This window comes from Monodon monoceros, unplaced genomic scaffold (assembly GCF_005190385.1).
Source record: "Monodon monoceros isolate NGI ecotype Baffin Bay Population unplaced genomic scaffold, NGI_Narwhal_1 Super_Scaffold_18, whole genome shotgun sequence".
Classification (NCBI taxonomy): domain Eukaryota; kingdom Metazoa; phylum Chordata; class Mammalia; order Artiodactyla; family Monodontidae; genus Monodon; species Monodon monoceros.
Genome location: NW_021703774.1, coordinates 70,085,514 through 70,099,784, shown reverse-complemented (window position 1 = coordinate 70,099,784; position 14,271 = coordinate 70,085,514). Strand labels below are relative to the sequence as shown.

The window sequence follows — 14,271 nt, the reverse complement described above, 5'->3', positions numbered from 1 at the left end:
GCCTGGGAAACCCGAGCCGCCTGGGGTTCGGCCGGCCGCGATCCCACCCCGCCGCCGCAGCCCCAGTTGCAGACACGAACATCTCCTTGGATGATGGCCCCGCCCTCCCCACCCCGCCGCGCCCTCCGCACCCCGCCGCGCCCTCCCGGCGCCCCTCCTCCACGAGGAGGCGCGACCCGAGCGAGGCCAGGTGGGCCGGGCCGCACCGCGCCCCGAGGCGGCCTCGGCCTCCCGCCGCGGGGGGCCCACAGCCAACAATAGGCAGCGACAGGGACCAGGAAACCGAGGTAGAAGAAATATGGACTTTAATGAAGATTCTTTCCCTTTGGTATAAGTGAGACCCGTGAAAACATCCAAACAAAAAGAAAAGAAAAAAAAGGGAGGTGAGGATTTAGATAGTCCACGCTCCCTTATCCACAAGGCCTAATGACAGAGCAGGGCCGGCTCCTCTGTCGTTGCAGCAGGACCCGGCCTGGAGAAGGGATTCAATAACTGCAGGTTTTAAGTGTCCCCAAGCCCCCGCCCCCGCCCGCCCCGTGTGAAACTAACAGCCATTCAGCCAAACTTCTGCCTCCCAGCCTCGCGGTGGGAGGTCCAAGTTTCTCTAGTCCTAGCTCACACTCGGCCTCTGGTCTCTCAGAAACGATAACGCTACCGGCAAAGGCCAGGGTGAGGAAAATGCCAATAGTTGTAAAAGGGCTTTGAAAAGTCAAAAAGGTGATGTATAAATCGATTATTATCATTTTGTGCTCAGGAATAAGCTATGGAAAACAAATTAGTAAAGTAAATCTACAGCCCTAAAATATATGCATATAAAATAAAAAACGCAGTTCCAAATCTACCGATGGTATCTGGGGATTGTCTACTGCTTTAGAGTCTCAGTGCCCCTGTTCCCACCTCCACAAAATCCACCTAGGATGACACTTCAGTCATCCCCCCACCACCCCAGCAGGGGGAGGCAGGGCAGAGGCTACAGGAGGAAGGGCTGTACTTTGGCTCTAGAGTATAACATGCATGCAACATGGGGGGGGGATGGACTTGCCAAATGTATATATAGACCCCCTGGGGTGAGGGGCCCCACCCAAGAGGCACTGAGCAAGAGGCAGGTCCATCTCCCCACTGGCTGGGAGGGGGCTCTGAGGCAATCTCTAAGGGCTGCATATCCCGGTGGAGAGGGGACAGCTGCCACTCCTGCCTCTGTTCACCCAACCTAAAGGGGAGGGGGTACTGAGCAAGGAGAGGACGGGGTCCCAGAAGCCAAGGTGTCAGCACCCCCATGCTTGACTTCAGGGGCCCAAGAACTCTTTGCATAAAATAGCTTCAGACCTAGCAGATGGTCAAAGGCACAAAGTTTAAACGCTGGGAGGGAGGGCTGTTGAGAGGGGTCTGGGGTACCCTGAGCCCAGGGGTGGACTAAGGGTGTGATTCATTCCCCTTCCCTGGAAGGGTGATTGCTCCACTGGGCCTATCACCACAGGACATTTTCCATTACAAGGAGGCATACTGCCCAGGCCTCCAGCACCCACCTTGGGGAAGGGGGTATCAAGTTGGCACAGGAAAGGCCCAGGGAAGGGGGCCACTCTGTACATTAATACTTTGGTGAGGTTTGGGGAGAAGCAGGACTCTACCCCTGGCTCCTGACTCAAACCCTCTCACTCAGCTGGACGCTGAACCCAATGTCCACACTACCCCCATCCCTACACAAGGCCAAGCCCACAGAACACTCCCAAGTGAGGTCCTGAGAATTGGGCAATAGGGTGGAAGGGGTCGCAGGGCATCTTCTAGGAGAGAGCACTGGGACAGATCACAGCTTCCGCTCCACAGGTTGCTGGAGACACAGTTCGCTGCCCGCAGAGATGATGGGCAAGTGATTGTCCATGTGGTAGCTGATGAGGTGACTGACACTCTCAAAGCGGTGATCCTTTGTCCGAACCTGCGAAGTGGGAAGGGAGAAGGTCAATTCAGGTGAAGAGTCAAATAAGACCTCAGTCCCCAAAGCTGAGGAAGCTGGAATGTTCAAGAGGGTCGAGGCAGGAGAAAAAGATGGCAGAAGCGGGAAGGCCGTCAGTCCTGATCATTGAGGCTTCTCTAGAAAGAGAAGCTGGAGGTAGCCGTGGGAATGGGCAGGTCAGTGAACTGGGAAAAGGCAGAGGGGACATCAGCCCAGAAATCATGAAGCTGAGGGATAGCTACTCCTCCCCTGACCTGGAAGAAGGTGGTATGTCTCAGAAGAGGATACACAGTACAAAAAAGACATGCAAAGGAGGCTGAGGTTGCTGTAGAAAAGAGACCAAAGTTATGAGGGGCAGAGGGACAGTGCAGACAGGAGACAGAGCACTGGTCTGAGCCCTGAGTCTGGAGAAGCTGGGGAGGCCCCTGGCTCCTCTTGAGAGAGGAGATTTGGGGTGCCTAGCCTCTAACCATCTGACATTGAGCATCACAACCTCTAAGGATGGTTTTCTCATTTGTCAAAAGAGGGACTCAGGTGACATGTGCACCTTCCAGCACTCGTGGGCATAAAGTTTGGGGATTGGCCGGGACTGAAGGGAAAACAGCTCAAGTTCAGGGATGTGAGAAGGGAAGGAACCCTAAGCCACTAGAGGGGGAATGCCAGGCACCTTGAGAGCAGGGGAGGCTCAGGTAGAGGTGCCCAACAGGTGAAGTCTAGGAAGCAGTGAGGCAGGAACAGGGCTGCACAGGAGGGTACTGCATCTTCCTTTCTGCCTCACCCACCCATACCCCTGCGATACTCACCACACCCTCAGGGTCCACCAGTAGCAGGTGCTTGGGCTGCCCACTCTGCAGGCCAGTGAGCACATACTGGCCAGGTGTGGTCGTGCTTTCCCGCACCAGGAAGTCCCCGTTGAGCTGTAGCAGTGCCTCGGCCTCCCGCCGGCTCAGCTTCCCGTGAAACCAGGGCTCCCCTCGGAGCTGCTCAGCCATGGCCACCAACTGGGGAGGTGGAGGCACCCGCAGGGCATCTTCAAAGGGCTCTGGGGGTACAGAGAGAGGGCTAGAAGAGGCAGCTGGCACAACACATGCTCAAGAGCCAGACCCTCAGGGAGGGGAGGCCAGGAAGAAAAGAGGAGGAACCAAGTGGGAAGACGCAGATGCAGGAAGGAAAGGGGCACACTCACTCATGTCAAAGAGGTCTCGGGGCGTGCTGCCATTGATGGCAGGATTGGGGGGCCCGGCCCCACCGCCTGCTTGCCGTGCCTTGTCTAGGTTCTGGACATTGACATAGGAGGGATCATCAAAGAGCTCTCTGCCTGCTGAGGAAAGGGAGGCTTTACAGTGATCCCCGCCCTGCTTCTCACACCCCACTCTGCCCCTCTCAGCTCCCTTCATACCTGGGCAGGGTGGCGGGGGCAGCATCTGTTTGCGGGCTTCTGGGTCTCCTCCAACAGGCTGCCCCACTGGCTGAAGGGACAAAAATAGGGTGAGACCAGAGGCCCTAACCAGACGCTGCCATCCTGGGCCTAGCCCACCTTCATGCAAGCAACTTACCAGCGTGGCTCCCAGGTGGCTGGGGGTCTGGGCACTGGGTGGAGTGGGTCGAGCAGCCCCCTGGGGGACTCCTTCCCGAAGTCTCATGTCCACCACCCCCCCAAGAGGGGGTTCCTTCCCAGGGAAGTCATTATAGTACTGATGGTCAGGTGGCTCTTCTTCCTCCTCATCCCAAGCTGAGCCATCAAAGCCAGCCATCCTGGGAGGGACAGGAGGAAGAGAAGAGCATGGGGAAGAGGATGGAGAACAGACAGAACAGCAGTCACATACTGGGCATTCCCTGAGGGGTAGGCCTGAGGCTGGGTGTTTCATATATATAATCATTTCATCCTCCTGGCAACCCTATAAGGTAGGTATTATTTCCTTCTTCGATTTTATAGATGAGGAAAATGAGGGTCAGGGGTAAAAGGATTTAGGTCTCACAACTAAAAGGTGGTGGAGCTGAGATGTGAATTCAGATTTGTCTTTAAAGTCATGCCCTTGATCATTAAGCTGTCTCCCAAAAGGGAGGGGGAGCAGTAAGTACCGGGGAGGGGGGTGCTCCAGAATCATTTAACCTCCTCTAAATACTCAATACTACTGGTCTGAGGTGGGAAAGGTAAGGATCTCAGGAAAGAGCCATCCTCCCTCACCCAAATTCTTGACGGCTTCTAGAGGCAAGAAAATGAAGAACTAAACTAAATATGGAGAAATGCACAAAAGGACAGACCAGCAATGAGATGGCTTGGAAAAGAAAAGCCCATCTAGCCAGGGAAGAGCTGCAGCGTGGACGTCCTGGACTACAGCTCCACCACGGGCACACGACAGGAAGAGGTGGCCCTGCAGCAGGCAGGGCCTCGAAAGACCTTCCTGATGGCCACAGGAAACTTAAGAATAGCAGGAAGTGGGAAGCAGGGGCGCACAGGTTATTTCCTTCCCTGCACCTCTCTGAGCTCAAGTGTGGGAAGAGCAGACCTACTTTTCCAATTCCGGTCTGGGGCCCAAGAGCTGGCCGCCCCCCAACCCTGGCCCACTCACCTGTCATGGGGGGTGACCAGCTTGGGCGGGTTCCTGAGGTATTGTTTGAAACGCAACTCGAAGGCCTGGCCAATGGTGCTGATGACATCCTGAGCAAGCCCTTCGGGACACTCCAGGATGTGGCAGGCTGGGGACACAGCAGAGGCCGTCAGGGAGCTCGGGGGCAGCGTGGCCAGGAGGAGGCGCAGACAGAGCCCCTTGTCGTCTGTCCTCCACAGCCAGGAGCCGCCGGGTCCTGCTCACCTACCTCTCGGACAGCTGGCCCCACCCAGTGCTCCCCACCACGCCTCACCTCTCTGATTCACCGGGTCTTTGGCAACATAGGCGACATACTCGGCTGTGTCCTGGGGTGGACAGAGTCAGAAGAGGCCAGTTAGCTAAACTTCATAGCCCCACCTCACTCCTGACCCCTCAAACCCAGTCCTCTTCAGATATCACCTCAATCCTAGCACGCTCTATTCTCTAGCCAGTGTCTTCCCAACCCCTAGCCCCGTACTCTTCTCCCACCACCCGTGCTTCATTCCCCAACTCACCGGGTCCCCGCCAGACGCAAACGAGATGGATTGCATGTGGTGGTTGGCGATGATCTGAGGGTTAGGGCAGGGGATGGAGAAGGAAGGGAATGACGTGTGTCAGGCAGCCTCAGGGCCCACTGGGCGCCCCCCACAATTGGCCCAGGACCCTGGGGTCCCAGTCTCATCCTTTTGGCTTCTCAACCCATGTCCTCCTAATCTCCTCCTTCCCTACCATCCTGATGCTCCCAAGCCTTCCCTCCGAGTTTCTTGCCCTCATAACCGGGTCCTCACTTAGCCCTCCCATCAATGTTTCTGGTCCTGCTGCCCTAGTCCACCAACCTGTTTGCAGTCTGCGGCCATGAGGTTGAGGCTGCTGGTGGAGACGGTGAGAGTGATTGGCATTCCAGCAAATTTCAGGTTACTCCTCCCCAGGATGGAGCTGAGTGGACGGCTACAGGGCTAGGGAAGGGCCCGAGGATCTCAGAAGCTGGGGGCTCCCCGCACACTCCTGCCTCCTGGCCTCCTCCCCGCACGCCCCACACCAGCCTTCTCCCTGCTCCTCCACCTCTCCCGGCAGCGCCCCTAGCCCCATCGACCCCAGCTACCTTTCTCCTCCTTGTTGCCCCCTTAGCACCCGGCACAGCGTCACACACCAGACTGATGGCCTCCCTGGGGAAAGAGGGGTACTCAGACCCACGGCCTGCCTCCCACCCGGCTGGAGCTGCCACAGGGCTGGGGGAGGGGAAGGCCAGGCCAGACTCCAGGGGCACTCCAGGCTCTTTGTCGTGGCGGATTGAATTAAGGGCCTTTAATATTTGATGACACTGAGAGGCCGCTTCCTGGATGATTGGGTTAGAGCCTCAGTGGGTCTGGGCCCACCCCCTTCCAGCTACCAAATGTCCCATCCCCTTCCCAAAGGCAGCAGCAACCTTCCATCTACCCCCATTTTCCACTCAGACTCCAGCTGCCAGCTGCCTCTGCCACCTCCCCCACAACCCCCCAGGCTGCATAAGCAAGAAGGAGCCAGGTCAGAGTTGCCTCTCTTCACTGAGACTTCAACTCCCTTCCCTAACTTTCTCTCAATCCCCTTCACCACCCAAAGATGAGCCATCACTAGTGCCACTGCCAAGTGACGACTCCCCCCTCCCCTCACAAATCCCAGGACCCCCACACTCCGCCCCCCGCCCCACCAACCTGGTGACCTGAGTCCGGGTGTTGAAGTCCAGGGCGCGCATTGACTGCAGGACCTCCACACAGCCCATGTACTGAGGGGAGGGACGGGAGGAGAACAGTCAGCCGCCTCCCCCCACCTCTTCACAAAGAGCCCCAGGACTCTTCCCTGCTTGTTCCATAAGGTTGCAGAAGTTCTGCCCACTGCCCGTGGATACATCCCACGACATGCAGAACACCAGGGTGAGGAGAGAAGGCAAGCTTGGGGGACATCATGCATGTGGGAAGAGAATTCGGAGGGGAGTGACAGGCACTGGGTGGGATGGAGTGACATCTCCAGAAAGGGGGAGGAGACTGGAGGGGACAGTCAAGAGTCACTCATTCCAACACTTACTAAGGGCTTGTGCTGGGCTTTGTGCTAAGCATGGCAGGGTGGGGGTGGGGGAGTCACAAGAAGGAAGGGGCCCCAGACAGAGCTGGAAGGGAAGGGGTGAAAGAATCAGAGAAGGGGCAAGAAAGGTTTAAGAAACAGGACACAGAAACCAAGGGAGTTGCTGGGGAAGAGCAGGAAAAAAAAGACTAGTGAGCAGAGGAACTGGAGGGAGTGGGAGGGAGGATGTTCACTCACCCGAACCAAGTAGGAAACCCCGGGTCCCATGACTTTGTCGTTGGGATGCAGCCAGCCCCGCGTGGGCTTATTGACAAAGCTCCCGTGGCGGGTCCACTCCTCGCCCCCCAGCTGGCCCCCTTCCACCCGAGTCCTGCGCCCGCCGCCTCCACTCAGCTTGTTCATGTCCTGGAGGAGGGGCAGGGGGCCTGAGTCCGGCATGGCTGCCCCTACGATCCCCTCCCCATCCTCGGCTGCCCTTCCTGGCTCCCCCTTCGGCCCCAGGCGCCCCCCAGCCGGGTTGGCCAGCTTCAGGTTGCTCATCCGGGGGAAGAAGGAGCACAGGGTAGTGGGACTATCGTCCCCAGGCAGAGGCGGCAGCATGGGCCCCAGAGACGAGGCTGATGGGGAAGGCAGCTCCTCCGGTGGGGTGGACCCTGAAGCTCCCTCCTCCAGCGATGACAGAGACTCATTCCGAAGTGGGTTGTACTTGGGCTTGGGGGGCAGGAGATCCATGGCTGGAGTGAGAGGAAGGCTGCTGCCCAGCCTGGCCCCCCTGCCAGTCAGGGCAAGGGGGCCAGGCAGGGGGCATCCCAGGCCCTTAGCCTGATCGGACCTCTCTGGCCCAGGGATCTCAAGGGTCCTGGGGAGGGAGAGGGACAAGTGGCTCTGGCTCCCCAGGCTCAGACCCAGAGAGTTTCAGGCCCCATCCCCGCCCAGCGTGGAGCCTCTTCTCTAGCTGTGAGGAGAACGGGCTGGACCTAGAGCTGACTGGCTCCTCCCCAGGGGCGGGGAGCTAAGGGGAGAGACCAATCCCGAGGACAGTGCTGACTCACAGGCTCTGAGGGGCTAAGCCTCCAGCACTGCCCCAACCCAGAACTCTTACAGGGCAGAGCGATCCATGCCCGCGCCCCCCCCCACCCCGCCCCGGTACAAACAGCAAGTAATCTGGAGAGGAATAAAGTGGGAGTGGGAGGGAAGGATGGAGGAGTGAGAAGGAAAGGAGGGTGGCAAGAGGAGGTCTGCATCAATCCAAACCAGACATGGGCAGGCCAAAGGGAGCAGGAAACTAAGGGAGGGCAGCGGGGGGGGGGGGGGGGGGGGGGGGAGGGAGGAAACAGAGGCAGCTGGGGGTGGGAAAGGGAGGGGATTCCTGAGCTCAGCAATTCCCTTCCTGTCCTAGTTGAACACTCAAACTCCCTCCTCCTCCAGCCCCGGCCACCCCCGGCGACCCCCCACCACTATCACACGTGGGGTGGCAGCCCCAGGGAGCCTGGGCCATTAGCATCCTCTGCTACCACAGCTGTGGAGGGAGCTAAAGAAATGGGAAAAGGAAGGACGTGGTCCCAGTGGATGCAGGGAGGGGCCAAGAGGAAGGGCAAAGCTGGTGAAGTAAGGGGAATAAAGTCCAACCTGGGTGGTGCATCAGGGAGCCACCAGGCAGGAGCTGGAGCAGAGGACAGGCTGGTGGAGGCTTGTTCTCCATGCATGGCGCCTACCATGCCAAGGAGCAGCGGCCCATGCCAAGCACTCTTCTGTCCCCCTTTCCACAGCGAAGCAAGCTGTCAAGGGTAGAAGGGGTGGGGGCGGCCAGGGCATTGACACTAAGGTCAGCTCCCTGGACCTGCGGGTAAGCTCATACCCCTCCTCTTGCAGTAGTGACTGGGAAGGGTGCAGGTGTCCACCACAGAGCATGATGCCCCTCACGCCAGAGGCAGAGTCTGGCTGGAGGAAATGGGAGAGTGCAACAGTTCTCCAAGAGAAGTGGGGGCTACAGGCCATGAAGGGACAGAGGGGGCAGAAGACAAATCTGCTAAGGAGAAAGGGGTGCCAGAAGGACTGAGGATGGACACAGGGAACAGTCCCAAACCCATTCCTTCCGCCCACAGCTTCCTTCCACAGCTCTGCTCAAGGGGGCCATAAAGGAAGTTGGAAAGTGACCCAAAAAAGTAGTTGTAAAAGATACATATAACCCCCCAGGCTCACCGCAGAATTACCTATCCTTAAATTTACTTCAGAATATAAAAAGATGCAAATTATCATAGGTTATAGCAATGAACAACACTAGCACTTAAAACATGTTAGATACTGTGCTTATCACCTCCCACTTAGTCCTCCAGGGAGAGCTTTGCCACTCCATGCACCACTCCCGAGAAGAAATTCTATCATTGTTTCCTAAAGACTCAGCGCCCAGGCATAGAGAGAATGAGGAAAGTATTCTGCCAAGGTGTGAGCATTGTTAGAAAAGAAGGAGGAAGTAGGGCTTTTAAAATTTATGTAGGAAGAAAGGAGATTGCTACTGGGAATCCGGGTGACTGGAAGAAGCTGCGTGTGGCTTCTCAGCCCAGCAGGGAGGAGGAGGCAAGAGCGGCGGAAAGTAGCAGGAAATGGCGAAAGCTCAGGAATGTTTCCAGAAGGGAAGGCTGGGCAAGCGGGACCAGGAGGAATGCCCAGACTAGAACTCCGGTTAGGGGGAGGGGAAGAGCCAGAGAAGTGGTGGGGCCTGAGGAGTCCCTTAAAAAAAAAAATCAAACAGCAAAAAGGACACTATTACCTACGCCGACTCCAAGCCACCGTTTTCTGGTGGTGGAAAACTTTCTCTCCTGTCACACCCACATGTCACACACCAACAAATCCATGGCCCTACCCAGCTCCCGACGTACAGGTATAAGACAAACAGCTGTTTCTGGGGTGGAGTCGGTCCAGAGAGTGGGGCTGGGAATCTATGAGCGAGTCTCCCTCCCACTCTCGTACCAAACCCCAAGTCCAGCCCCCTTCAAGTAGGTCCACCCTTGGAAGGGGGTAAGGGAGAGGAAAAGGGCTGCCTCTAATCTCTTACTCCTCAGAGCCAGAGATGTGAACTTCTGACTTCCTACCCAGTGGAGCATGAGAGCTCAGGAAAACTGAGCCAAAGTCCCCAAAGAGAAAAAGAGCAAGGAAATGTTAAGCAGGTGAAGTTTCTGGGATTGAAGACAAAGCTTCTGAGGCGATGACCCGGGTCCTACAGGGATAACGCTCCTGAGGGGGCGTGGCCCTCTCAGGACGCGAGCATCAGAGAGACTCCCAGGAGGCAAGGCTTCTGGACACTCAGACGTGGATTAAAGAGGGGGCGGGGCTTCTAGAGGGGAGGAACCCCTAGAGAGGCGTGGCTTCTTGAATTCGAATAGTTCTTTGAGGGGCAGGGCTCTGCCCTTTCGGGAGATAGGCTTTTTGATAGACAGGAGTTGGCGGAGAATCGTCGCTAGGAGGCGGAGTTTCGGGGAATTGGAAGGACTAACGTAGGGTTTCTAGTAGTAGGGCCTGGAAGCATGTCTGGGGGTGGGACTTCCAGGAAAGTCGGGCGACAGAGTGGGGTCGGGGACAATAAATAGAAAACAAGTCGGGGTTCGGGGGGCCCCCTGAAGTTGGGAGGTGGGACTTCCGGGGAGGGGGTCGCAGGGGCGGGGCTTATAAGTGAAGACCGGAAGTAGGGTCCCGGGAGAGGGGTTCCGGGGAGGAGGAGTGGGTCACCTAAGGAGAAAAAAAGTCCCAACTCACCAGGGCTTCATGGAGTCTCCGCACCGCACCGCGGGCCGATTTGGTTCCGGATCACGCCACTGCCTTCTAAGGTCGCCGCTCCAACTTTCTCCCCGGGCCCGGCCTCCCTGGAGAAACTTTATTGCACTCACTTCCGGCCTCACTAACCCCTGACCCTCTACCTCATCGTCCCTCCTTCACCCGTCCCACTTTCCCGTGTCAGCCAATGGCAGCACGAGAACGCGCACAGGAGCCGTGATAGCCAATAAGAGGCCTAGTTTTGACCTACGTTTGTTCTTGAGCAACGTAAGCAGTGCACTCCAATAAGGACTCAAGGAGAAGCAAATCTAAGCCAATCGGAGGCTTGAAGGTGGGGTTGTCCCGCCTTCCGCCAGAATGACCAATAGAAAGCGCGGGCGGTGTGTTTGAAAGCGAGGCCAAAGAGGGTGGGAGCGCGTGCTGCTGGGAGTTGTTTGGAGGTTGGAGGTGCGGGGCTGACGGTCCTCAGGCAGGGTGATTATGTCGCACAAGCAGATTTACTATTCGGACAAATACGACGACGAGGAGTTCGAGTACCGGTTAGTGCCGGCGCGGGGGCAATAACAAGGTCGTGAGCTTTGAAAAGTGAGGGCACGAGGAGTTAGTAACGCGGACTGAAGCTACAGAATGGCGCATGCGCGGGAGATGAAGGGACTGGGTGCGAGCCATGAGCGCGTAAGGCGCATGCGCGAAGGTTGGGGGCGATCGTAAAAGAAACCCTAAAGTGGTAGAGAATTTGGAGTAAGCTCTCCTGTTGGGAGGAGGCGTGGGTGGACGTGGTTAGAGTATTAGAGTGCCGACCACCCTCAGCTTTGCGGGTTTCTGGATCATTCTCTCACCTTCATTGAGCAAATTGAATTTGCCTTCTTGAGACTACTTGTATCATGGCAACACCGTAGAGCCTCGTGGGAGAAGGTGGCAAAGGCGGATCCCGAATTTTCCTCGAGGCTTCAAAGTGAGGGGAGTTCTGAGAGAGCCTGAGTGTTGCTTATTAATTCATGGAAAGGGGGCGTGGTTGCCTGGCTTGTTTTAGGAAGTGGGCTTCGAAGAATTGGAGTGGAATAAAACTGGCCAGGAGCATTGAGAAAAGACTTAATATAGACCTAATAGATTCCCGTCAAATATTTGAAGGGCATCTACTTAGGAAACAGTTATGGAGTGCTTATAGGTTTCAGGTGTTCTACTAAAGTGCAAGGATAAGCCATGGTCTCTGCTTTCAACAAACCTAAAAATCTGTGGAAGTAATGACAGATAGCAGAAAGAAGGTGATAATTGGTATGATAGAACTATGTACAGATTGTGGTGGGAGCACGTACGACTTGCCAAGCATGGTGAAGAAAGGACTCCCTATAGTTTGCATTTGATAAACCCTAAATCCATAATTCTAGATTAGAAAATTAGGGAAGACAAAGAATTCTACAAATATTGGCATTCGACCAATCTATATGAAGCGTAATACTTAAAACAACTGGAAGCTTGCTTTCCTTGTGTTTCTTCAGCCTAGTGCAGGGCTCTGGGCCTTCTGGAGAACTCAGTGTCTGCTGACAAACACACTATTTGTATTTATGCCAAATCCTTGGGAAAGGCCCCCCGGCCCTGTTTGGACCCAATTAACTTTCTTTTCCTCAGCTGTTTTCCTCTACATCTGAACTAGGCTAACTAAAATTAAGTGCTTATAATGTCTTTGCAGGGCTAGAAACATCACTAATTTCATCCCCTGGAAGATGTAAGTCTTGGCAGTGATATTTGGTTTAAGAAAAGGGTTTGTTTGTTTTTTTGGTCTAAATAGGTATGGAAGCCAATCTTTATGCCAGGGACTTGTTAAGATGTAAGCTATTTTCAGACATTTAGACTAGAATTGACTGTTTGGTGGAAAAAAATCCCTTTTACTTAGCACAGAGAGAGCATTCAGTACATTTTCATTGAAAATGATGAAGTCTGAATCACCCCAATTCATGTCAGAGTAGTAATTTCTTTGCCATGAAAGGAGACTTATCCTTGGTTAGAAAAGCATGGAGTTCCCCCCAAAGAAGTCTCATGGCACATCCCTTCAGAGTTAGGAAAATGAAGTTAGGATAGATCTTAAAGGATAAGATATATTTCACCCTTTGTTCTGACTCTTCCCTGATAGGCCTTTCCTCTCCATGAAATTACTTCTCTCCCTTCCTCCTTACAATTCTGTTCAAAATTGCCTTTACTTATTAACAGTGTGTGTGTGTGTGTGTGTGTGTGTGTGTGTGTGTGTGTGTGTTGTGGGGTTCCCGTTATATTATTTTAGGGTCATCAACTAAAAGACTATAAGCTCCGAGAAGGCAGAGTCAATATATCAACAGTGCCTGGAATTTAGGTGCTCATTCACTGGTGTTATTCATTGATGTGTACTTTTTAATATACTTTTGTGAGAATGTACGTATCTTGGCCTTTATTTCTAGCTGCCTCTGCCCCACAATAAGATTATATAAACTCCCTGCCATTACGAACTGGTTTGTCTTTTCTTGCCTCTCTTGGCTTTATATGCAGGCACTCGTCTGACAGACTGTACCCAGTATTGATACAGATTCCCCACCTTCCCATGTTTCTGTTACAGGCATGTGATGTTGCCCAAGGACATAGCCAAGCTGGTCCCTAAAACCCATTTGATGTCTGAATCTGAATGGAGGAATCTTGGCGTTCAGCAGAGTCAGGGATGGGTCCATTATATGATCCATGAACCAGGTCAGTGCAATGGCAGAAAGCAACCATGTAGGACTGAGGAAATGAAGGAATGATAAGGTTGCATAACCCAAAGAAATAGGGGGAAAGTGGGGATGATTTACTAGTTTCTTAACTCACCAGCCATCTAGAAAAACAGGAGTGACCAAAAATAAGAAAGTATCTGGGAAGTTCAGAAACAACCTGTCACTGAAAAAACCTCCTTTAATCTCTAATTTGGTCAGAGGATTTTTTTTTTTTTTTAAGGCTACATATACACTGGTAGAGGTTATGGCCCCTGCTTCATTCTCCATCAGAAAGTGAATTTTGGGATGTGTTCCAAATAAACCAAGGAAAGTATATTTCTTGATAAGACACCAGACACCAAACTGCCAGACAAAACTAATAAAGGACGCCCTGGGGCTGCACAAACATAGCAAGAGAACTGATACTGACAATTCTGTACTTGGCACACAGGCCAGGCTTCGGGGTCTGCTTCTAAGGCCATATGCTTAAATCTTAATTTAGTTGTAAAGATCTGAGTGGGTGATACCTGGGAAGTGGGAGTGGGAGATACTATAGGTTGTGCATAGGATGATGTGAGCTTGTCTCTTAGATTTCACTCACTCTTTCAGAACCTCACATCTTGCTGTTCCGGCGGCCACTGCCCAAGAAGCCAAAGAAATGAAGCTGGGGAGCCACTTTTCAGCCTCATGCTTTATACAGCTGTCCTCATTTGCTAACATCTTTCTGATGACATTATTATGTTGCCTTCCTGTTTCTCACTTTGATATTTAAAGGATGTTCAGTACACTGTTTGAACGTGTTGGAGACTGCTTTGCTTCTTGAGCAGAACCAACAGGACCATGGCCCAGCCGGACAACTGCTCTTTGGGTTGCAGCCTCAGCTAAGTGTGACCCCCAAAACCAATGTGAGCTCTGTATCCAGCAGAACACACTTGGCAGATGGAGGAAGCATCTAAGAATAAGACCGTGGCTGTTACAGGGATTGTGTAAACTTCCTGTTTTTTTTTCTGCCAGGTGTTGTATGTATGGTGATTTATGTTTCAATGTGTTGGAAACTTTCCATTTTATTCAAGAAATCTGTTCCATGTTAAAAAGCCTTGATTAAAGAGGAAGTTTTTATAATCTAATTCTCTCATTGTAAAGGTTTTTCCCCCTCTCAGGGCAAGCATCACATTCACTATCA

The 14,271-nt window shown here is 53.8% G+C and overlaps 2 protein-coding genes across 7 annotated transcripts; one reads left to right on the top strand and one right to left on the bottom strand.

The window, feature by feature from the left end:
* Window positions 1-288: 288 nt before the first annotated feature.
* On the bottom strand, window positions 289-10,581 carry SHC1 (SHC adaptor protein 1). 6 transcript variants are annotated; one of them, XM_029229264.1, is made up of 14 exons: window positions 10,354-10,501; window positions 8,230-8,378; window positions 6,838-7,005; window positions 6,234-6,304; window positions 5,645-5,708; window positions 5,379-5,498; window positions 5,058-5,111; window positions 4,817-4,868; window positions 4,525-4,651; window positions 3,508-3,706; window positions 3,351-3,420; window positions 3,138-3,272; window positions 2,755-2,993; window positions 289-1,933 (listed from the first exon to the last, which is right to left on the bottom strand). In XM_029229264.1, the coding sequence occupies exons 3-14, from the start codon at window positions 7,000-7,002 to the stop codon at window positions 1,805-1,807; spliced, it is 1,425 nt and encodes a 474-aa protein (XP_029085097.1). In that variant the 5' UTR covers window positions 7,003-7,005; window positions 8,230-8,378; window positions 10,354-10,501; the 3' UTR covers window positions 289-1,804. The 6 variants fall into 6 exon arrangements, with proteins under 6 accessions (XP_029085097.1, XP_029085099.1, XP_029085100.1 ...); XM_029229266.1 differs by lacking the exon at window positions 8,230-8,378 and having other exon boundaries at window positions 10,354-10,581; XM_029229267.1 differs by lacking the exon at window positions 8,230-8,378 and having other exon boundaries at window positions 3,138-3,269; window positions 10,354-10,581.
* Window positions 10,582-10,786: 205 nt separating this feature from the next.
* Window positions 10,787-14,215, top strand: CKS1B (CDC28 protein kinase regulatory subunit 1B). Its single transcript, XM_029229793.1, has 3 exons — window positions 10,787-10,910; window positions 12,959-13,086; window positions 13,698-14,215. Exons 1-3 carry the CDS (start codon window positions 10,852-10,854, stop codon window positions 13,748-13,750), a joined length of 240 nt encoding a protein of 79 aa, XP_029085626.1. The 5' UTR covers window positions 10,787-10,851; the 3' UTR covers window positions 13,751-14,215.
* Window positions 14,216-14,271: the final 56 nt, after the last annotated feature.